General features: G+C 42.5%; 6 protein-coding genes across 6 annotated transcripts; 3 read left to right on the plus strand and 3 right to left on the minus strand.

The window, feature by feature from the left end:
- Window positions 1-659: 659 nt before the first annotated feature.
- EAE98_004103 (uncharacterized protein) lies at window positions 660-1031 on the plus strand (the record flags this gene model as incomplete). The annotated part of the gene is made up of 3 exons (XM_038951723.1): window positions 660-662; window positions 730-891; window positions 948-1031. The coding sequence occupies 3 exons, from the start codon at window positions 660-662 to the stop codon at window positions 1029-1031; spliced, it is 249 nt and encodes an 82-aa protein (XP_038812196.1).
- A 1240-nt stretch (window positions 1032-2271) lies between these two features.
- On the plus strand, window positions 2272-3827 carry EAE98_004104 (uncharacterized protein; the record flags this gene model as incomplete). The annotated part of the gene is made up of 5 exons (XM_038951724.1): window positions 2272-2519; window positions 2570-2892; window positions 3000-3235; window positions 3351-3582; window positions 3640-3827. 5 exons carry the CDS (start codon window positions 2272-2274, stop codon window positions 3825-3827), a joined length of 1227 nt encoding a protein of 408 aa, XP_038812197.1.
- A 3628-nt stretch (window positions 3828-7455) lies between these two features.
- EAE98_004105 (uncharacterized protein) lies at window positions 7456-10879 on the minus strand. Its single transcript, XM_038951725.1, has 4 exons — window positions 9707-10879; window positions 9365-9534; window positions 8992-9306; window positions 7456-8926 (listed from the first exon to the last, which is right to left on the minus strand). The coding sequence occupies exons 1-4, from the start codon at window positions 10386-10388 to the stop codon at window positions 7739-7741; spliced, it is 2355 nt and encodes a 784-aa protein (XP_038812198.1). The 5' UTR covers window positions 10389-10879; the 3' UTR covers window positions 7456-7738.
- Window positions 10880-12720: 1841 nt separating this feature from the next.
- EAE98_004106 (uncharacterized protein) lies at window positions 12721-13076 on the minus strand (the record flags this gene model as incomplete). The annotated part of the gene is made up of 2 exons (XM_038951726.1): window positions 12721-12790; window positions 12943-13076. 2 exons carry the CDS (start codon window positions 13074-13076, stop codon window positions 12721-12723), a joined length of 204 nt encoding a protein of 67 aa, XP_038812199.1.
- Window positions 13077-15436: 2360 nt separating this feature from the next.
- On the plus strand, window positions 15437-17277 carry EAE98_004107 (uncharacterized protein; the record flags this gene model as incomplete). Its single annotated transcript, XM_038951727.1, has 3 exons — window positions 15437-16082; window positions 16139-16363; window positions 16432-17277. The coding sequence occupies exons 2-3, from the start codon at window positions 16187-16189 to the stop codon at window positions 17275-17277; spliced, it is 1023 nt and encodes a 340-aa protein (XP_038812200.1). The 5' UTR covers window positions 15437-16082; window positions 16139-16186.
- Window positions 17278-18052: 775 nt separating this feature from the next.
- Window positions 18053-22645, minus strand: EAE98_004108 (uncharacterized protein). The gene is made up of 6 exons (XM_038951728.1): window positions 21489-22645; window positions 20742-21359; window positions 19580-20638; window positions 18708-19517; window positions 18226-18581; window positions 18053-18158 (listed from the first exon to the last, which is right to left on the minus strand). Exons 1-5 carry the CDS (start codon window positions 22146-22148, stop codon window positions 18390-18392), a joined length of 3339 nt encoding a protein of 1112 aa, XP_038812201.1. The 5' UTR covers window positions 22149-22645; the 3' UTR covers window positions 18053-18158; window positions 18226-18389.
- Between the last annotated feature and the right edge of the window lie 425 nt (window positions 22646-23070).

Below are 23070 nucleotides of genomic sequence, written 5' to 3' on the forward strand. Positions count from 1 at the left end.
TTACGGTATAATGAAGTTCTACTGTACCTGAGATTGCTGCATCGCTAGCGCTTCAGCTGTCACAATCTGTTTTCTGCAGCCACCGCTTCAAATGATACTCGGCAATCAACTTGCATAATTCAGCTTCTAATCAAACGCCAGTGGGGCATGATTATTGAGAGGACATGCACAACACTAAGTTAGTGCTGCTCAGTCTCGAGTCAGTCTCTAGCTGAGTAGCTTTAGCTGAGTATGTTTGCTTTACCACATATGGGTCATTGTGCATTTAGGCAATATATTCAGCTACCACAAAGGCTGACTTGTTGTCTCAACCGCAAAGAGGGGTTCGCATTTGATGTCCATCATTTGATCAATTTGTGTTCTCAAAAATGATTATCACTTCCCGCTTCATCGTTTCTAGGTACCTTGGCAGCACGAACCCCTCATTGCTCCCAGAAACAACATCCGAGTATAGTACTAGTCCTCTGTATCCGGTATATCTCGGAGGAGACGCCCAACTTCTACATGCTACTATACTCACACTATCATTTACCTATATATCAAATTGCCCGCCTATACATTAAGCTTGCTCTATCCTTATCACAGCTTAACGACTCTCCTCCAGCTCGGCTAAGCATTTTCAAAACAAAAACAAACGTAAAGGAATATAACTCACCACCATGGTACGTTTGGCATCTGCATTAACCCTCTTTATGTCTCTTACCATTTGACTTATTTCATTTCAATTAGTTTCGCACAATCGACAATATCGCGACAGGAACTAATCCAGAGGATCGAGTCAAGAAACTCGAGGCACAGGTTGCACAGCTTCAGAAGACGGTGGACGACCTACAAAAGCGTTTGGTAGAAATGGAGAAATCTGGGGATGTGGAAGAACTCGATCTCATGAAGGTGGGCTCTCTTATATCCGAGCGCCTATTTTTACCAGACTAACTCTATCCCGAAAGATCCTCGAGCAGGCAGGCTTTGATACGAAGCTACCTGAGGAGGATTCTTCCACTGAAAAGCCAGAAGAACTTCAAATGGAATAATGATTAGTTTCTTCACTTGAACGTCTGGTTTCTGGAAGTTGATAAGAGGCATGAGGATATACATCAGGTTGGATCTTTTGCCTCACATGTACACATCCATCAGTTATGGAAAGAGCAGCTCCTTGTCTATCTGCATGATGAAGCAGACTATTCGAGAACCAATTTGAAGACATTTATGCCTAATATGCCATATCACACTCTCAAAACCCCAATGATCATATTCTATTGCGAACCACGTCATCATCTTCCCCGCAAATTTTCGATTGCGGGGTTCGCGTAACCTTAACTAGTTTTGTCTCCGCCTTTCACGAACAACGACATTCATTCCCCATGCTTTAAAATTGTCACGATAAACAACATATGTGCTGTCTTTTGCCAAATTACTTCGTCTTACTCTGATAGAAGTACTATTCGTTTGAACCAGCTTTCGTTTTTCCTTTTTGAACTCAAGGATGCGTTGCATTGTTACAGGATATTTGGCAAAATACCCCGATTTCCACTCCCACCTCCCCTCCTTTCTATAGCTGATTTTGTTACTATCAGCGATCCCACCATTGCCATTCCTGACAGTGCAGTAGCTGTCAGCTAAGAAATAAGTCACCACTGTAAAGCTACGGTACGCATTCTCTACGAGTGCATATCGAAACATTCAACTCGTGCTTGTCTCATAGCAATCGATACAATTGCTACAAAAACAAGGGAACATGGTACAGTCTGATAATTTTGATTGTTCATGTCTTGCGGAAATAGCCTGCTCGTGGAAACGGTGCTATAATCATTAGCGAAAGGGAAAAGCAACGATGAGGTTGAGGTTGAGGTTGAGGTTGAGGCTTCTTCCCCTTGGGAAATAGGAGTAAACGACGACGGGCTGATAATTGGGGTGAATCAATATAATGCATGTGTATGCCAGCCTCTTGGTGATTGGACTAGAGTACTGGAGAAGTCTCCCTTGCATGGCTATACGTAGGAGAAAAAACAGGCCGGAATTGACCACTACGCAATGGTACGTGCACCCTCACCAAAACAACGAGTAGAGAGTATTGGTCAATTCCGGCCCGTTTTTTCTCCTACGTATAGCATGGCTCGAAGCGTGAAGCCTGTATTTTGAGGCAAAAAATTGTGGGGTCAAGCTATGCTATCTCGAGGCTAGGCTAGGTGATTACCTAAGGCAATACATACCTTCCTACCTACCGAACCAAACTAAAACCTGACTTTATAACACGTATTTTTATCTTCGATAATGGCATCCCTTCTGAAATGGACAAAAGCCGCTGTCCGAAGAGCACCATCTCCACCCCTACGCTTTGCCAGCACTGGAGTTGATTTATTCAGTGATGCGCAAACCTTTGAAGAAGAACAATTTGATGGCTTCAAAAAAGGGTTATATTATCCGGTTAATATTGGAGATGTCTTTGTATCAAAATATCAGGTCCACGGAAAGCTTGGGTATGGTGTATCATCTACCGTTTGGCTGGCTCGTGATCTCCAGTAAGCTTCCTTTATGGCAAAGAATTGTATATGAAGATTAAAAAAATTAGAGCACATAAGCACGTCACCCTCAAAGTTTATATCCGTGATGGAGACCCACTAGAGGAATTCAAAATCTATCAACAATTAAGCAAAGGCAATCATTCGCATCCTGGCTATTCCCATATCAGAACTGCATTGGAAACTTTCACAATACCTCGCCCTGGTGGCGACCATACTTGCCTCGTACAAAAGCCCATGTGGGAAAGTTTCAGAGATCTTAGACATCGGATTCCAAATGGCCTTTTCACAGAGGAACTTCTTAAAGGCGCTCTCCAACAATTATTCCTGGCACTAGACTATCTGCATACAGAGTGTAAACTCGTTCATACAGGTGCGAGGCCCCATCATCTCTTCTATGGCATTCGAAAAGTACAATTAAAATAAATTCTTAATTGCTGTGTTAGTCTTATTGAATTAGGTACTAAAATTCCGATGCAGATATCAAAGCCGACAATATACTTTCCCAGATAGAGGATGATTCTATCCTTGATGCTTTCACTGCGGCGGAAATGGAATATCCTTCCCCACGAAAATTGGTCAATGGCGTAACAATCTATGCCTCGAGACAGCTGGAAGTTCCAAAATTCTTCGGTGACTCAGTTCTGAGCGATTTTGGCTCAGCAGTACAAGGTGATCTAAGAAGAAATCATAATGCGGGACCCCAGATTTACAGGGTTAGTATGATTCTGCACTTACATTTTTGTTTATTCAAAAGCCTACATCTCAAAACATTTTTCATTGGCTCTCAGTGCATGAAGCTCTGGAGAGAACATGCTAATTTCCTGATAGGCGCCTGAAGTTATGGTAAAAGCTGCCTGGAGTTATCCTGTCGATATATGGAATGTAGGTGTTATGATATGGGATTTATTTGAGGGCAAGCATATGTTCCATGGCAACGATCCCGATGGGAAAGGCTACTCTACTCGCGCGCATCTAGCAGAGGTTATTGGGATGCTAGGTCCTCCTCCGTTAGATCTGCTCGAGAAAGGAGTACGCGCTTCTGAATTTTTGGATAAAGAAGGTGTGCACTAGGAGAACCATAGACTTGAAGCAAAATGCTAATTCTCTGGGAATATAGGCAAATGGATAGCTGAAGTGCCTATTCCGCAAGGCATGGATTTGGAGAAATCCGAGATGCGTCTTGAGGGCAAGAACAAAGAAGTCTTTTTGCAAATGATGCGTGGGATGCTTCAATGGCGTCCTGAAGACAGAAAAACGGCGAGACAGATGCTTGAGGAGCCTTGGATTAACAAAATGATTGAGTAGTCATCTACACACCAAAAATGAAGGTGAAATTCTCGGTTTTGATACCGAATTAGCGAGGGATTAACATTGCATCTCTTCCTGTACAGTAATCCCTCGGAAGGACTTTACATGACCCTGTTGATCACGGGAGCTCTTATGAGATATCTCCTTTTTACAACAGATATCGGCGACTCATTATTCCATCACGGTATCCAGGGTGTTGGGTTTTCCTCAATACCGAGAACTACTGATGCAGTAAGAGAAAGACTTAAGGCCCAAGGCTTAACAACGGAATTTATACGAGAACAGAGACGATTCTCGATGTGAGACAGACGAGCTAAAGTTGAGCTAATTGTTTGTATCATGAAGATGAAATGCGCCTGTCTCGAGATGAGATAATCTAGATAAAATGAAATAATCTATCAGTAAGAGATAACTCCATATATCTTGGAAATGGAAGATTTCTACACAGAGCTCAAAATAGATATTCGTCTCTCAAAAGCTTATATTATGCCACATGAATGACTGCATGTATCGTGTTGTTACACAATATGATCTCTATAGTGAAATCAGACATCATATAGATGATGCAGTATTGCCTTAGTATTAATTTATTTATCATTCGGAGAGGTGCATCAATGGCAAGAACACTTCTTCTATGGCTCTACTACTGTTATGATTCTAGCTCACCCACCTGTCTTCTCCCATGTATATAAGAAATAGGTGTCCCCGACCTTCTTTCTTCCTTAATTCATCGTCTTGAATATAATATGATTCGATCTTGCTCAATTATACCTCTAGGTTCGTCATGAACCTGTAAACAATAGATGATAATCCCACAAGAGTATGCCTCTACCAATAAATAAAAGAGGACATACAGCTAGCGGGCAACAAGTATTTAAGACCAAAGTTCAGCAACTGAGTATCCTTCTACAAAAATCCTCTCAGACAAAGCTTGTACTACCGCATTACACAGCAGAATGTAGAATAGACGCTACTGAAGAAGTTGATAAAAAGAAACCGGCTGTCGTTCTTAAAGCTTGGTAGGCTATCCTCTTCCCGACACATATCACAATTTTCTCTCTCCGACGGTTCGGACTGCGGAAAGGTGGGTGGATGAAGGTCATCCAATAGGACATATATATAAGATGATACTCAGATTGGTATGATTATTCTTTGAATTGATTTATGAAGAAATTATCAGAAGGTAAAGAACATTGGTAATTTACCTTGATCAAGAAAGCTAAAGAGGAATTGAAGTCTTAGGGGATTTCTTTCAATTTTTGTATGATAAAACATTGTTAATAGTCTTAAACTAAAATAAATGTAACGAATACTTACATGCTTTAGAAAGGTATTCGGTTATCGTCCCAAGGTACTCAAAATATGGGTAGCCAGAAAATAGATGATTGACTTACTTATGCATTTAAAGCTTGTAGAATTTCCCCATCCACAACCCGCACTTCTAGACGTGAAGGGTTTGTTAGCTCAGGGGGTTACTTTTCAAGGCTTGGTTTCTTTTACTGTAGAATATCACGATTAGATCAGATGCAATTCAATTGATCTCCTAAGAAATACTCATTACTCAGTTGGCCATTTTTTGACCCGTCTATTTACCCTATGTGGTAGTAAATTTGTGCTTTAGCGCCATTGAGAAGATCATCGCGCTAGGATTTGCGGAAGGGGTTTGCATACCGTAAGGGTTGTGGGCTCTTAAATTAGGTCTTGTAGGGTTGAATAACAATATATAATTCTATTCATTATATTGGAATTAATAATACCTACATAACCCTACTTGACACTAAGGGAAGAGGCTGCGTCCCGTTCCTTTCCCTTCACTAGTAAGTTAACGAACGCCTCGGGAAGGAGAGACAGAAAGGGAAACTGAATCCTTCTCACGGGCTCTGAGGTAGCGTATACAAGGCGCGTCCGTAATTTTAGATGGTTACTTAAATCAGAGCGTGTGATGATTTTCTTAGCATGCATGATTAAGATCTAGAACTTCGAAGTATGAATAGGAATGAATTCCAGAAATCTGGTCCTGATAGTTCGCATCGATGATCTATGAGAGTTTTATGAGAGACGCTAAGCCCTTGGTAGCTTGCCTGCTCGTTGCCCCTCTAGTTAAATCTAGTTGTGCGCCCAAGGGTATTTGCCGTTGATGTTGAATAGGGGAAGTTAGAAATGTTGAAATATCATTATTTTTTGCTAGACATAGGATTGTACAGTAAAGTATTGAGTAATGATGAATTTAAATCGACTTGTAGTATGTTCAGTTATCAGCCAAATTCATCATACACGCCCGATCTAATCAAGACAAATGGAATGACGACCATCATATAGTTGAGTCAATTACACGATTCTCCCCAGATTTACCATATTGGAGATCACATCCAATAAATTGAACTTCAAGCGGATTCCATTACAAGATAATCATTAAATATGGCACTATATCAACTGCAAAACAAAGGGTTCAAAACGTGGTAGTCGATCAAGAAAGTAAAATTGTACCTTCAATACTACCTTTTCGGAACATGCCATCCTACCCCTAAAGAATGACTGACCCACAACCCTATTGGCTGACCAATTCATCTGATCAATTGACAAGACACGCCATTGATTTAATTTCAAATTATTATTTCCTAGCTATCTAGCGTTAAGTGACTGATTTGATCTCTGTAGCGGATGAGAACAGATGCAGCCAATAGCATCATTGTCAAGGCTAGATACCAACCTTCCCAGCTACCGCGTTTCACTATCGTCTTCTTGCATACACATACACTCCATAACTCAAATTCCCATACTAGCAATCTAGCACCTCCCCACCAACCCAATGCACATCAAAACTTAAGCCTCACCGTCGCGATTCAACCCTTTGGTCCAATTCTCGGCTAGCTTTCCCCGCTCCCTAGCTCCCACATGTTTTGTCATCACCCGCTAGCATCTAACGCGCCTTCCCCAAAACTCAAATCGGAAACTTTAACCTTCAAGATTCCAAATTCCCGGGATTTAGGAAACATACCGTTCTTTTTCCATATTGAGATTAAGAAAAAGGATTTCATGATGCTTAATTGTGTGGAAATTTCCGCTTGCACTTCCAGAAACCCGATCGTAGTTTGTATCGATCTTGAATGTCGTATTGTATTGGTTGGTATTGAATAAATGCCTAACCAAATCTTCAATATCGGTATCGGTATTACAAAAAAGGAAACTTGTATGCGGAAGATCTGAAATGCGAAAGAGATACAAATCCCATTCTAAGTCTAATTAATCATCGCGAGTCCTCTGCAGCGAAACTTCTAAATGGGAATATCCCGTGAAATGTACGATGTAAGGTTTGGTTTCTAGACCACCGTACCAGTAGAGTCAAGTATTGATAGGAAGAACACTTTTGGTAGCTGGTCTATTTTTTCAATCATTAATCCCAAATTGGAGATTCATTTGTTGAATCAATGTTATATCGTGAATGTCAGAATTCAAACTACCTGATCTGATCTGCTCTGATCTGATCTTTCCAGAGAAATCGCCAGCTCCAGTCAGGTCAGGGTAGTCCGTGCCCCTGTCGATCCATTTAGAGCAAGCCACCAAATCATCTAGAATCCATAGCATGCACCTCAGTCAAGTCTGCAAGTAAAAGAAAAGAATTGTTCATATGATATTATTTAATTTTCATTCCTCAAGATGATTATCTCATCCGATTCTATTGTCAGATTATATTACTATCTAACCCCATCTTTCTCCTATTCGTACAATATACGTTAAGTATTATTCGGTATCCAAACTCCCTCATGTACAGTGAGACATATAGCAAATAGATTACTAGATAGCAACTATCAAGCTCCATTGCACATCCCATACGTATATTAAATTAACGCCATGTAAAATCATCAACATACACATTCTTTTCCCCCACTACCCCGCCAAACCATATCTTAGATGTCGATAAAAAACGCCCCCACAAAAACCATACATGTAAATCCTGTCAAAAGTGTATACTGAAACTCGTGGAAGAAAGTCGTCTTTGCGTATCTCGCTTTTTTCCACTCTTCCTTTGGTCTCGCAATTTGCGTCTTGTCATCGCGATCCAAAAGCTCTTCTCTATCTGGCATTGTTGGTGGCCAAATTGCATAGCGGATAGGCTCAAAACAAGCTGTGAGACACATCATCCAGAGCATAGGAGGCCAGAAAGCATGGGTAAGAAGGTAAACGAGCTTTTTCTTCAAGGTATCATTCTCAGAATCGAGAGCGAGGCCACGGACGGTACTGTAAGTGACAGCTGCAATGACGAAGAGAATATAGAGGAGATGCATGTAGCATTGACAATCCCAAAGAATGACCCAGAGACGTCTGAAGACTCCTGCACGTGTACGTGGATCGCGCTCATTGATGTCGCTCTTCTGACTACCGGAACTGGAGAAAGCCATGGGTTTTCCACCGAGCCAGGAAGGGAGCAAAAAGGACATGATGATTGTTTTTGCATGGAAAGGAGCCATCCACAATTGAGCGCCGGAATCGCGTTGCGCCAAACGATATCCAGAGGGAATATAGGTGACCCATTCGTTGAGACGTGTAAGCACGAGTTGAATGAAACATAATCTGATTTGCCATTTTAATTGCGTTTCGGTGTTGTAGGCTACTAGTTGACCACCAGAAATAAGAACGATAGGGATGGTGAGGAGAGCGATGCAGAGGAAGATTTTGAAAAATGCGTCGATGGCAAAGACGAATGCAGAGAGACGGGCGAAAAAGCTCATGCCTTTTACCAAATCTCCAAATAGACAGAATCTCAATTTAAGTGCGGTTTGTAGCGTTCCTAGTGTCCATCGTGTACGTTGTTTAAGATGACCGGTGATGGTGTCGGGAACGGTACCAAATTGTAGGGCTTCGTGACAAAAGGCGGTTCTCCAACCGGCACCGAGAAGGAGGGATGAGGTAAAGGTATCTTCAGCGAGGGAACCAACTGGCCAGCCTCCAATATCGTCGAGGGCTGCACGACGAATGGCATAACCGGATCCAGTGCACCATGCTACTCCATTGGCATCCTTGGTAGGTTCCATTACGTGAACAAAGGCATCGAGGGATTGACAAAGCGGATCATTTTGAGGAACGTTGTAGAAAAGCTAGTTGTGTTGTTAGTTCTCTAGCTCTGATGTTTCCGAATGATTAAATTGAGAGAAACACATACCTGAGGTGGACAAACGAGAGCCATCTTATCATCAATTACCATATGAGCAATAATAGCTCTCAACCAATCTGCTTCTGGAATCATATCCGCATCCAAAGCTGCAATAAACTCGGCTTCACCTCCTTCCAAATCGACCACGAAGTTGGTTCCACCTGTAAGATTACCAGCTTTGAAATGATGTGGAACACCCTTAATCTTGATACGGGCATGATAATAGACGTTAGGATATTCGAGTGAGAGTTCGTTGACAGCCTTTTCTAATTCGGGATCTTTTCCATCATCGAGAACGACAACGCGGAAACGGTCTTGAGGGTACTATTGTTTTTGTTAGCATTTACGCAATGGGAAGAATGTTTGGAAATTAAACACTTACATCGCCAGCAGCAGCAGCTCGGGTCGTATCAAGAACAACATCTACATCTTCACCGCAGCACGTAACGAAAACATCAACAGTAGGTACTTCTTCACCACGAAGACGAAGCTTTGGTCGTGAACGACCGCGAATGGATAACATTTGGTACAGTTGGTGGAGTAATGCGGGACCTATTTGACGTAAGTGTGCGATCTCTTGGCAAGACTTGGCAGGAGAAATAAATTTTGGGGAGTTGCGATAAGCGGAAGGATTTCTACGTGAAGGAAACTGGGAATTTTCCGGCTCCAACAACACACATCGAACACGGAGAATCGGAGGAAATGTCAAAACACAAGTACTTACAAGCAACGCAACCTTCAGCTGCAATGAAAAGCCATGCCATGATATATACCTTGTCATATGCTTTTTGAACATCAACAATGCATATGATACGGTATGCGTAGTAAAGGAAGTATGAGCCACAGGCTAACAATGTGAAAAGTGGTGATAATCGATACATGTTTCTTTTCCAAGGAGGAAGGAAGATTTCGTCATCGTACTTGTGTAGTGTTTCGATTTGATAGACAGAAGTATCGAATCGCTTGTTGAAAGTATTGAAATGTCTGACTTTCCTAGCAGTCGCTGGATCTTCCTTCTTGAATTCTTCATAACTGATACTTTCATCTTGTAAAGCTGGTGTCGGGCATGCTGTTGCTCCATCGTAGGATGAGGTATCGGAGAAAGAACGGCTATGATTAAAGGGGTTTAACGAAGAGCCGTATGCTGGACCAGGTGTTGAAGGGCCAGGTGTCGACGTGCCAGGTAATAAAGTTGCCGAGCTATAATTGTTTATTAAGTTTATGTTCGACGATGATCGCAGAGTGCCGGGTCGACTGTTTTGAATGGTGTCTAAAGAGGTGACTGAATCATTGTTATGAAACTCACCCCATCTTGCTGCTGTAGGTGATGGTGGTTGAGGGAGAGATTGGAACTCTCCGCGGTCGTCACTATCACTGTGAGCCGCCGTGGGAGGAAACTGTATCATCCCGAATTATGTTTCCACGGAATATTGAGTGAGCGAACGAAAAAAGAGAAGACTCAAGGTTCAGATGACGTCTATAAAAATGAGGTCAATTGAATGAGTTAATGAGTAACCAGAATATGTAATGAGGAAAACGAATGAACCCTAAAGAATAAGAGAACTGTAGGACTCGTCTGATTCTTAAAGAGATGGAGATTTCGCATGCACGATATCTGTGAGACCAAAATAGTAAGAGATACGAAGTGGATGTTAGTGACAAACATACATGTCCCTGTCAGAGCCTCGAACCCTGAGTTGGAATGGTGAAAGGTATTGGATAACATCTGTACAAGGCTTCACGGAACCACTTATACTGTTAAAGGATGGCTCCAGTGGGGAACATATTGATTGAGGAGATATTTTTGAGATGCCTCAAGATCTCAAGTCACCGCCAAGATAATATGTGGGATGTTACTACTTAGTAACGTTAGTCGTTTTTTGGGGCGCTTTCCCACTGACCTTTTTTTTCTTTTGAGCTAGAACTATCTAGGCTATGCTTGAACATTTAAATTATTTGAATTATAGAGTGTTAGTCTCTAGAATAAAATATTTTAATCAATTGATCATGAGCTATGATAATTATTGTTATTCCGGTTTATCAGACATCTTTGACAGACCTTAGATAGAGTTTGAACAATTGAACTGTATATAGTTAGTTGCCTCAATCGTTATAACAGATCTTACTGGCAATTTTCGCTGATTAAATTGCTCATGCAATTAAAGAACGCTTGGGAGCCCGAGGCGTCTCTTTACTGCGGGCTGGAGAAATCAAAATTGCTACTCAGAATAGTTCAACTTGTGTGGATTTTGAAGTGGAAGGTCTTGGTGTACAATTGCTATTCCAGCTATTATCCAAAGAGAGAAGCAAGCTAAACCTAGATTCTTTCTTTTGGATTTGGACTGCAAGTAGTGCAGATCAGCCATCCAGGGCATCGTAGAAATCCTCGACTGTTCGTCTAAAAACAGAAACGATGCATAAACCCGTGTAGGTCAACATGTTTGTATGGATCTGTCAGTCACCTAAGCAAACGCCGACAAAACGACTGGGTATAGTACCCAGATTTATGGTGTTGATACCATGAAAGTACAAGGAGAACTCTAGATGACTGCTCCACTATCTCTTCGATGTAGCGATACTTGAGTGTGTAGTTGGAGGACGCGACAAAGCTTACTAAATTGGAAAACACAACAAGGGAGAGCGAGCCACTTTCGGACCCACTTCAACGCAAACCCTCCACGCAATATGTTTTTAGTTCTGCATTCGGGCTGTATAAATTTGGCGAGAACCCCCACGGAAAATTGCCGTATTACTGCCAACCAGGTTGAACGAAATATGATTATGCTTAAGATATCCTCCCACAATGAATATTTCGAACAATACCTATGTTGAACACAATTTTCATCCGAACTTACCAGTGTAAAGGTTTCATCTTAGTGAGCCGGTACACCAGCGATTGGAGGGAAGACCTTGCTTCCTAACGATTCAAGTGGATATCACGGAAGCCGCCGTAGAATCTATCTAACGCTCACAAGGTACCTTCCTGAAGCTCTGAGCGACAGCAGTTGATGGAACTTGCTTGCAGTAGTGTGTTCAAGGTTATCCCAATTTGGGGGCATCGGGGATCAAGATAAGAAAGAAACTCACAGGAAGCCCTTGTAACAAGATACGAGGTGAGTATGCGGCGGATAAGACGGTTGGTCTCCACAACAGCTCTGTGAACCAAGAGAGTGGGTTGTAAGAAATCCACTCGGCAGGACAAACGACATCTGATTCTGATAGCCATATCCTAGACATTCGGAAACTTTTTCCAACAACCATAGTTGGCCCGATATATCAAGATATGCTTCATGCCCGGGTACTAACCCATGATATCGTCTAAGCTCATTTGAATCTCACTTGACAAAGGAAATTCACATCGGAGCTTTTGCGATAATGGGAGACAAGTCTCCTCTTTTAGATCGAGGAAACCCAAAGTGGATGTTGGAGATAGTGGAGGATCCCCTTAATAAAACTTGAAAACGGCATTGATTCGTAATGGATGTCAACTACAACGATGAGATTGGACGAACACCTGTCAACGCCTCATTTGTTTTTCCGAAGGAGGTTCACCAGCTTTGTCATGAAAGGCTCATTTGTTTCCTCTATCGTAAAGAAACTAATTGTGGTGCTAAGCTGTGACGACGCGTGGAACATGCATGGTTTGAAGTGGAGATGTTTTTTTTTGGTCGGGCTGGACATCGTATGAATCGTACTTGGAGGCCTTAAACCTCAGGGAAATGGATTTTTCTATGAACCTTAAATCTTATTGATGCAGTGGATCTTACTGGGAAGACTTGTATGGACTTTGCTTCGCTTTACCTTGAACCTTGAGGATGGAAAGATATATATAAAGGGGACGAAAGTACAGGACAGCAGATGAAGTAAAATATAGTACAAAGCAGAATCTCGGGAATCGGAATGAGCAAACGATTTGTTGTTAGCTTCAGATTACATAATACTCTGCTGCGCCTCACTTACCAGGGTTCCAAGGTCAATGCAGCAGCCAACCGGCTTGGCTGTCTTTCCTTGCCCTCGAGCTCCATCCAACGGTCAGGAGTCAATAGTTGGAAACCAGTACCGGCATTTGCAAAGATTCCGATATACATACGCATTTTTACTCAGGCGGTTTTGCATAATTTACAGCAAATCGTATCCAGTCGGTTCATGAAGTGCCCCCAGCTCCGTGTTCATCTGCTCCGCTCCGCCCGACCAAGAAAAATGCAATGCCTTACTCCGTAATGTCGTCAGAATCAATCAATTCCCAGAGATATTTTTCGCGGAGCTCCTCTTTCTAGCATATCCTTACCGACTGTTCCGAATAGATTTCTTAAATTAGAAAATAATGACGCTATGTTAAGGTTAACAAAGTAAAGTTTTTTCATACCGGCATTCACCCTCAACATACTTTCATGGAAGCTTCTAGGAAATGCCAGCTCATGCTCTTTATAAAAAGGAGTCTCGTATTGTATCTGTTTTATTCTATTTTGATTACCGCGCAATCCCAAGAGTTCTGCATAGAAGATTATATTGATAGTTCTTGAAGACTGACTTGGCAAAAGTTCGCTAGAGAAATGAAGGGGTCGTGAAGCAAATACATCGATAAGCTGCGCAAAATCTGCGAGTAAAGCCAAATCTCCGTTCTCTTATTTATTTCTCGGCTTTGATGGGTATAAGATGAAAGAAAAAAAGTGCTAAATTCCAAAGGTAGAGGGTGTAGCCTCAAATCAGAAGAGAAAGATCGACATCCATCTTGGTCTCCGCATATTCACCTTCCCGCTTTTGTTGGTTAGAAATCATATTTAAATACCTCGGAACCTCTTTGATTATCGACTCTAATCATGTAAAAGCAGTCACTCTCTCCTCAAATGGAGTATTTCCTCACGATCGTCGTTTTTTCCGAAAGAGTGTCATATCCGATGAGTGATGTCACTGGCGCCGCGAGCATCCGCAAGAGAGATCGACTTTTCCATGACGAAATTTTGCTCTTCAACGGCTGTCCCTTCTTGACTGTCCTGCGGTGAGGCTCCAATGACTTGCTGTCAGAAGTTTCTCCCTCCATCAGTTCTGCACTAAGTTGATTCTATTTGCTTGGAAAATCGAGCCGTTTTAACGAATCATAACAGTCTAACCGGATTCTCGACTCACAAGGCTTCACTAACAAACTGTGATTCTTGGTCAATTTTACGACCTGGGCTACACCCACTCCTGGGCTTAGCATCCTCGGCAGTACAGAAAAGGAGGTTGGTTATCGTGATCAGATTGAGATGCTTCCACTCTATAGATTCCCTGAGAATCGTGCCTTCAAGAGTAAGTTGCAAACAAGGCAATTAGCGTACATAACCGCTAGCTAAACCACGCATTATTCCATGAGCTTGCGAGGAATAAGTAAATCACAATCTGTCACTTCCGAGGATCCATTGAAATCACGAACTCTCGAGTAGCAATACTGGATACCTTTGAGTCAACACCGAAGTTGACATTCACACTGTAACCTCATATCAAATTGAGGGGTAAGTTGGTTACCGGTTGGATGTGTCAAAAAGGATTTGGTGCAACGGAAAATGCTCGATCCTTAGCGATCAACACAAGCATCACATCAATATTCTTCCAGCCGGACCTCATTTCAGGATTGCCAATCTGGTGTTTTAATTGGCGTAAAGGGAAATCCGGAAAGCATTCATGTGATCCCGAAACCAATCAAGGAAGAAGATATTTTCATCCCCTGGAGCAATCTGTTGATCTATCTAAATCATCACGTGGATTTCAGTAGGTCCTCACTCATCGAGCAAGGCACTAGCCACACTTTGTTTCCTCACAACAATTTACAGAGCAGCAACATCAACGTACGACTGAAAATTGGAAGGCTCCGTCCGAATGAGGAGAAAACCTTTCTCAAAGCAAACCAGAAGTCATCTCCCCCTTTCTTCAAGATTGTAAATTAAGAAGCAACAATCATTCAACACAGAACTGTAACTATACGAGCTCCCTTTCAATCTGGTAAGGGCACTGAGTAAGGTTGCCATGATTCAGTAATTACCACTATCAGCAAGAACCCTGAAACCAAGAATATCCGTATAAAACCACCACAATTCATTTCGGCACCGAACCTTATCTACGCAGCAACTGACAAGAATGAACATCAGATGAATTCACTAAAAGAAAAAAACGAACTTCATGCCAAGTAGTTAGTCAGGTACCGGTAACCAGAAACGTGGTGAAAAGTCCGAGGACGCGGCACGGCTTGTAAAACGGGACTAGATAATGAAGGGCTGAAAAGGCGCTATATCATAGGCGATGAAAAACTTTTGCCGGTGACATAAACGCTGACGAATTTCTCAAAACAAATGACGGCGCTTACGAAGGCGTGTTTGATGGCCGACTACGAGACCTAGAGGCTAGACCTCGTCTCAATCATTTATACAGGATAATATTATCTTACATGTTTGACGTGGAGACCCCGAAATTGACCAAGTATCTTGGTTGTCTCTTCGTGTGGTTCTTCTTTCAAATGTACGCTCTGTGAGGTGATGGAAAACGTCCTTTAAGAGGGTCGAGTACCAACAGATGGTCATAAGTATAAGGTTAACCAACAACGTAGGTCTCCTGGATCTGAATTTCTGTTGGATTTGAATAGACCTCGAGTGAGGACCTTTAAGTTGCAATCTACAAGGCGCAGTAAATTCCATATTGTAGGAATTCTTGGCCAACAATTTAGACCTCTGAAAAGTCAGCATAATCCGACAATCGCTATACTGAAGATTCCTGAGGAAAGTGCTTGTTCATTGTCGTCTTGTTGGTTGGTTCTCTCAATTTTGAATTCTCCAGTGTCGATTTCTGGGACTTCATCTAGTTCTCGCTCAATTGAGGATTTAAGTCGTCTTTGTTATATACTATTATCTTGTGTCAAGGGAAGCATCTGGTACAAGCGTTTTTATCTTCAATTCCTCACACTCCTTGAGATATTCTCCTATATTCATATTCATCTTGCTGTCGGACAGTCACAAGCAGTCATTCCGTCCGTCTTTCATCATTAATAACCATTCAAGGAACACTCGACGTACTGCATTCATGTCCTCATGACTTTCCAAGTCTTACATTGCAGTTCTCACAACCATTGTGTAAGTCAATTTTGATTTCATTTCCCAACCACTCACTCAATCGTTACATCATCCAGTCTCTCACCTGAATCAAAACTATTCTTTCCCCGTCGACCCCTTGCGAAATGTTTCTCAGTCCTCGATACAAATTCATTATCTACCTCTTCCCTTTTCTCACACTATCAATACATGCACAAATGACACAGATATGTGATTCTACAAATGCAACAACGAAATCTGGAAGATACACATTCTTCCCAGACATTACAACGACTGATAAAGATGGATATCAATGCACAGATGTGAGTTGTTCTCCCTCCTCCAGAAAGAAGAAACAATAAGGGAAAAAGCTAATTTGACCTCTCTCAAGTTCTCCCTCGCCGACGAAAACAGCGGTAGCGTAGGCTCAACAACTCAATTCAACACCACTTTTTCCTGGTCATCCTCCCCCGATATCTCGACCCCGCACTCCTTCCCCTCCCTAACCCTCAATCTCCCCTCCATCCTCCCCATCCCCATCTCCAACATCTCTCTCTTCCCCATCACCAACAACTGGGCCCTCTACCCCGGCAACCCTCTCCACACCATCTCCGCCACCACCCCCGATTCCCTACTAAACGCATCCGTCATCGCCGCCTGCTACCTGAACATCTATCTCGATCTCGAACCCTCCCTCTCCCTCGACAAACGATTCTCCGCCACCAAAATCTCCATCTGGCAAGCCAACTACGGAGGCTTAATCCCCCTCGGTTACAACGACACCACATCCACAATCACCAGACCGGTCATCAATCTCGCCGGAATCTCATATACTCTCTACGTATCGCAAACCTCCCCATCTACTTCCTCTTCTTCTGCGTATTCGAATTCCTCCACAGTAGTAAACGATGAACCGCAAGTCCCACAAACGATATACACGTGGTATCCCTCCGTCAACGCCACAAGCCTCACCGCAATGGATATCTCCCCCCTGCTCAATTATCTCTGGAGAGAAGTATATATCTCGAGTAACACGTACGTGGGATTTGTAGAGTGGGGATTGGATGCGAGAAATAGTATTGGGAATGTAACGTGGAGTGTGTATGAGACGGGGATGACTGTTAAACCGGGGACGCCGGTGAGGGCTGTGGGGATGGGGAGAAGGAAGGAGGTGGGGAGGGGCGAGATGCTGGCGCTGGTGGGGTTGTTTTTCGGGGCTGTGGTGTTGTTTGGATAGGGTTGGGGTGGGGCGGGAAGGGGGATGGGAAGGACTTGCGTAAATCTTGTTTTCCTTTTCTGTAAAATTTGGTTACATTCATGAAAATCGATCATAAGTACCTACCCTGCGTAATGGAGCAAGAAATCCAAAACTCATTATGCAGAGGGTTTACACAATAATCTCAAACCATCTAACCACATCAAGAAGAGTTCCACATATTACGAACAAAGAATCACAATCAAGGTTATAAATGTTCTCATTATGCCTTTCACTTCCAATTCGAGCAAAGGAAGAAGGAGAAGGAATCAAGATGAGGGAAGCGAGGTGAATCTTCATGTTGTTTTGCTAGTTATGGTTGTAGTTGTAGTTATAGTATGATATCTGTATTTTGTATTATATGATACACCTACCTCTGTTCATCTCTCCAGACTTCTAATCTCATTTTCAACCGATTCCGCTTTTCCCTTCTTACTTACCCATCTATATTAAAACAAAGTACCGTAGGAAGCGCGATGTGTCACTTGGGTATAGGTATCGACTTTCAAACAAAAATCCTAGATGAGGAAGTAAAGCAGAAGTGGAGAAATATCTCACTACCCTATATCCAAGGAAAGAGGAGGAACAAGCACCATCGCGAGAAGACGTTGAGTAATTTTACACAGGATATTCCAAAAATTCTAGATTCGTAATCTTACATCTTACAATTTCTTGTCTCATCACGTCTACGCTCTCAAAAGTGAGGTGTCTACCTCGAGATCACCATATCTATCATGTTGAAGCTATTTATCATCTTTTTGAAATTTGAGATTTAATCATTTCCTACATACACTCTTTTAAATCTTAATCTTCCTTTCAAGTTTTCCAAGGGTTTTGATGAATGCATGAACCTGAATAATATCCTAGTTGTGTCGTTAGATACCCAATTATATCAAAGGATATATCCAGTGATCCAACGAAGCCACTCACCAATATAACAAGCTCTGATTCATCCGCTAATATTCCACTGAAAACTTTCCATCAGTATCGTCGCATTTTCATTCATTTCCAACTTCTATTTTCTGTCTTATCTAATCACCGCTTCTCATATTCCCTCAGTCCCATCGTTCCAAAATCTACCATGCCCTTTCCCTCTATTTTTTAGGAAACTTAACAAATCCCATCATCCTATATTTCGTAATCGGTTCCTCATCAGCCACCATTTCAGTTGGTCTTGAGTCTCCCGGTAATTCATTTATTGCACCCGACATATATGTATTGGGCACGGAAGTTGCAGAGTTTACTTCTGATTTGTGGAGGATGGGTGAAGTGGTAGTTGCATCGTTCTGTTATGTGTTAGTATCATATAATTTTGGGAGCGAATATAAAAAAGCAAAGACGCTTTCGAGATGATGTAGTGGGTGAACTTCCCGAGAACTCTCGAGGAAGAAGGAACGGAGAAAAATACTAACAGCAGTCAAAGGAATCTTCCTAACCACTCCCCTGTCCGCCTTCGAAGGATCAATCCATGCCATAACAATTGCGGCCTCCTCATCTGGCAATGACATGAATGCCATTGCGAATGAATCGGATTTAATAGTAAGTTCTCTTGAAACTGCTATTTTTCTGATGTCCAATGGACTAGAATTTAAAGCCGAGATCAAATATAAATGCCCCTTTTCATTAACCATAGCTAATTCTTTTCCAGATGGAGAGAAACTAGCGCATTGAATACGACTTCCCAACTTTCCAGATCGGTTAGGCGCAGTTCTGATATCTGTTTTTTGACCTGTTTTAGGATGGACGAGGACTGGAACACCGGATTGTGTCCAAGTCGTTATGCACACCAGAACTTCTTCAATACCCGTTCTTGACCGAAAAATAGCAGACGAAAGACCTCTATCTTCTGACTCATGTAATGGAACATGATATCTACAAGAAACTAGTTCTTGGGACGATTGCATTGGAGTCATCCAAAAATATATTTGGATGGCTCCGCTTTTGGCACTTCGGGTACTGGCTAGAAGATGCATCCCATCGTCAGAGTAGGAGAGGGTTTCCACCTCAGGACAGTCCTCGCATTCACTATGAATGCGACTATGAAGTCGATCCTCTCTAGGTTCGGATGATTGAGTGGTTTTGAAAAAGTAGACCGTTGCGTTTGTAAAGCCTACTGCGACGGTGCTTTCGTTGGGGGATATGGCTATACTGCTTGCCCAAAGATTTGGGGGTAAAGGATACTCTACAACCGGAGCTGATGTTTGCAAGTTGACTATTCTAAGCTAGCTTAATGTTAGTAAATAGATAAATCGTTGGGAAAGTGCTATTGACCGAAAGGACATACTGTGAGCTTTGGATCTCGGGTGCCAATTATATAAGCTAAATACATTTTGGTTACAGATGCCTTATAACAGCTACTCTCCGTTGGGAACACGCGGGTCATCGCGGGAGGGGATGCTCCCATATCCCAAATTTGTATCAAAGATTGAGTCCAGAATAGGCCATTCGTTGAATTCTGTGATAAAGAAATATTGATTGCTTTAGCGCTTTTGCTCTTCGAAGTCTTTCTTGGTACTCGAACTAAGCTTTCTAAGTTTATTTCGTCCAGTCTTTGAGCCTCCAGTGCTGATGAGGAGAGTGATGTGGTCTCGACGGACTGTCCTGGAATAGACTCCTTTCGCGTTCCAGTGAAAACCGATGTCCATTTGGATCCACCTTTTGACTTTTTTCTATCAGAATGGCTCTGGCCCATTGTTGGTCGGTTCAAAAAATAAGTCCCGCTTTCAGAGTTCATTCCATATGGGGTATGGTCATTCGGTGAAGTATTGCCAACGGAATCTGGAGAAAATGGTGTCTCGTCTGTGGTAGTAGAATTTTTCCGGAGCTCTGGTATTCTCGAGGTTTCACCTGACCTAGAACCATCCAGTGATACCAAATCAGAAGAGGAAGAAGGTAGGGTAATAGGGGTATCTAGTCTTTGGCTGAAAGTACCAACAGTAGGGGATACTTGAGACGGCATAGTGTGAGGTAGAGACCTAGACCGATCTTGAGCAGCTGCAGAGATAAAAGTTGTCTTGTTGTGAAAGGGTGAAGGTGGCTCAGTATCATATGTGCGCATCTTCACATTGCTTGCACTTGAATTACCGTAGGCTGGATGATAGGGGATTGTTACATCCATTTTCGGCGGTGGCAGTTGGAAATATGTTGGAACATATCGTTCCAGATGCATGGCATCTGCATGAGATTCAAAGGGCTCAAGAAGATCCCAAACTTGCCTTGCAAGTGCCATCTCACGCATTATTGTAACTGGTTCTTCGCATTGAACGCATTTTGTCTTTGAGGGTAGTCTAACCTCATTTATATCTGGGTTCTCCAACTGAGCATAGAGATCATCGTCAGCATGCTATTCCATTTGCGTCAGTCCACATTCAGACTATTCCAAGTTGCTCGGAACCTTCCCAAATAATCATGTCAGAAGTTAAATTCTAGTAAAATACTTGGCGTACCGGAAATTTCAGATTCTCTAGGTATCTCATCTGTGAGGCACCAGCTAAATGACATTTTGAGCAATTGAGCGTGTATATTCTCGGTCTTGACGATTTGGCATGCCGGCTTGGATCATCAAGAGCAAGAATCCTTTTCGTAATTTCAGATATAGTATGCATCATCTCCCTATCGCTCACACGACTTATGATTTGACGATCGTTAAGTCGTATACATAGTGCATCTATTGCATCCAATTCCTTATCATCTATTTCTATCTGCATCGACTGTCTCCTCAAATCTGGCGTATCTGGAAGGATGATTCGATATTGATCAGTAAAAGTACCGACCAAATCTTCTTTGGAGAATCGTGTCGGTACTCGCATATTCTCAATCGCTCGTAGAACTGCATTCCTCGTTCGTTCTGATGCTGCTGGAAGATATGCATCGCGAGTTTCTCCATTTATCGTATATTGAATCGAAGCTGCGACGACGAATTGAGTAATGTCTCGAAGTGCCAGGAACTGTGCGAGCCATCCACCTCCACCTCCACCAGTACCCCCTCCTCCTCCTCCTCCTGAGCCATCTGCGAGTATAAGAGTAGATACATATTTTGTCGAGAAGCAATCGTTCAATGGATACTGTAGATGAAGAAGTGTGTCAGTCAGTTTAGATTCTTAGATTTTGATTAAAAGGTTCTAGAAGGGTATGTAGAAAGCTTTAGGCCGAGCGGAGCCCCATAAGTAAGACGTTAATATAGTGGCTCTTACCAATTCTTCTGCTACATTTGGCAGTTCATCCCTTAATTTAGAGGGTAAAGCTAGTGGGTTAGGCTCCGAACCCCGCAACGATTCAGTTATTTCTTTGCAAACCAACAACAAAAATGATTTTGGCCCTGGATAACTGTCAAACATATGTTCCAGTGAACGATGAATGCGCCCAAATCTATCTCGACGAATCTTTCTCTGCAATTCGATTTTCGATTGAGATTGTCCATCGGATGGTGGTTGTGGTAATAGCTGGAGGACTCGAAGCGCAGATAATAACAGCTCGGCCAAGTACTTGTCTCTCAATTGTCGCGACTCCCATAAACTCTCTCGCCCTTCGATAACAATGTGCAAGACAAATTCGATCATCCGCAGAGTCACCTCCCAGCTGGCCAGAAATCCAAAATACCATCCATCTTTTTGAAGCTTCGCAGATGGGATAGAGAGGCGTTGGATATAAAAAATGGCGTTGAGTTGAGCAAATAGAGTTATTACGAGATTTTGATAGGTTTCCTTATCGCCATCAGAATATACTTTTTCGAGGGAAAACTGCCCCACCAGTTCCAATATTATATTATCGACGTCGCTGCGCAGGGACAAGAGTTTCCATATGTTTGCTAGACGTGTAAATTGTGGTGATGCGGCCGAGGCTGGAGTCGGCATGGTGTGTTGATGGCATGAGCTCTCAATCTACGTAGTAGCTTCAACGATTCGAAGCAGTCTGGTCGCCACGTGGGCTGACTCCCTCAACTTGGTGCCGCAATAATGGCAAGCTTTGAGAGTATATCATAAGTATGATGCGTGTCAAAATGGACCATGAAGGGCGAAGATCATCAACTCGATCGGATCGTATTGGGCTTGTTTCCTGACGACCATAACCCGCGACCGTTTACAGTAATAGCTAGGGTACCATGAGGGATGAAAAGGGTGGTGGCCCCGCTGTCACTTCAAGAGAACGTTCAAGCAAGGTCTTTGGATAGGATGTTTTTTCAAAAAGTACCCTTGTTCAGGAAGACTTGGCCCAGATTTGTCTCTTTTGCTTGATCCAATTTGGAAGGTCATCCAATCTCAGCTACGGATACAGACCGTTTCGTCTATTCGTATCTCCTGTATACCATTGGATCATTTACTATCTGGCCACCCGGAGGGCTGAAAACCCCAACCGGTATCAAGGTTTATCATATGCAACGTAACCCACTTTAAGGATCAATGAAAATGCTGGTTGAAAGTCCACAAGGATAGCACAGACTTGGTTCTTCTTGTGGAAATTCCAGACGAAAGAACCGGCTTCAAAAATGAATCTGACATTAAGGTTTTTCGGGATTGATCTTATTCCAGAACTTTATCTTCTGTATTTGACTGGTTGGTTTGAGAATCGTTGTTTTCTTCCTGTTTGAGGTTCATATTTATCCGGTTTTATACATTGTAACCATACTGTAGGAGTATGTTTTGTCACGAGGTTGAAACAAAGTACTACTCAAAAGAGCAGCGGATGCGGGGGTCCCTGTAAGTAGGCACCAGCTTTGTGCGATATAATTAGTGGTCCCTTCTATGTGGTTACATTAGACCTTCCGCCCGTACAGGG

The sequence above is a fragment of the Botrytis deweyae genome (assembly GCF_014898535.1).
Source record: "Botrytis deweyae strain B1 chromosome Unknown BDEW_007, whole genome shotgun sequence".
NCBI classification, from domain to species: domain Eukaryota; kingdom Fungi; phylum Ascomycota; class Leotiomycetes; order Helotiales; family Sclerotiniaceae; genus Botrytis; species Botrytis deweyae.

Coding starts and splice junctions, on each gene's coding strand:
- EAE98_004105 (XM_038951725.1), bottom strand. CDS start 10,388: ATGATACAGTTTCCTCCCACGGCGGCTCACAGTGATAGTGACGACCGC. Junction 9,535..9,706: donor AGCTGAAGGTTGCGTTGCTT/GTAAGTACTTGT, acceptor TACGTCAAATAG/GTCCCGCATTACTCCACCAA. Junction 8,927..8,991: donor CTCTCGTTTGTCCACCTCAG/GTATGTGTTTCT, acceptor CAACACAACTAG/CTTTTCTACAACGTTCCTCA.
- EAE98_004108 (XM_038951728.1), bottom strand. CDS start 22,148: ATGCCGACTCCAGCCTCGGCCGCATCACCACAATTTACACGTCTAGCA. Junction 20,639..20,741: donor TAGAGAATCTGAAATTTCCG/GTACGCCAAGTA, acceptor CAAATGGAATAG/CATGCTGACGATGATCTCTA. Junction 19,518..19,579: donor CCCGAGATCCAAAGCTCACA/GTATGTCCTTTC, acceptor ACATTAAGCTAG/CTTAGAATAGTCAACTTGCA.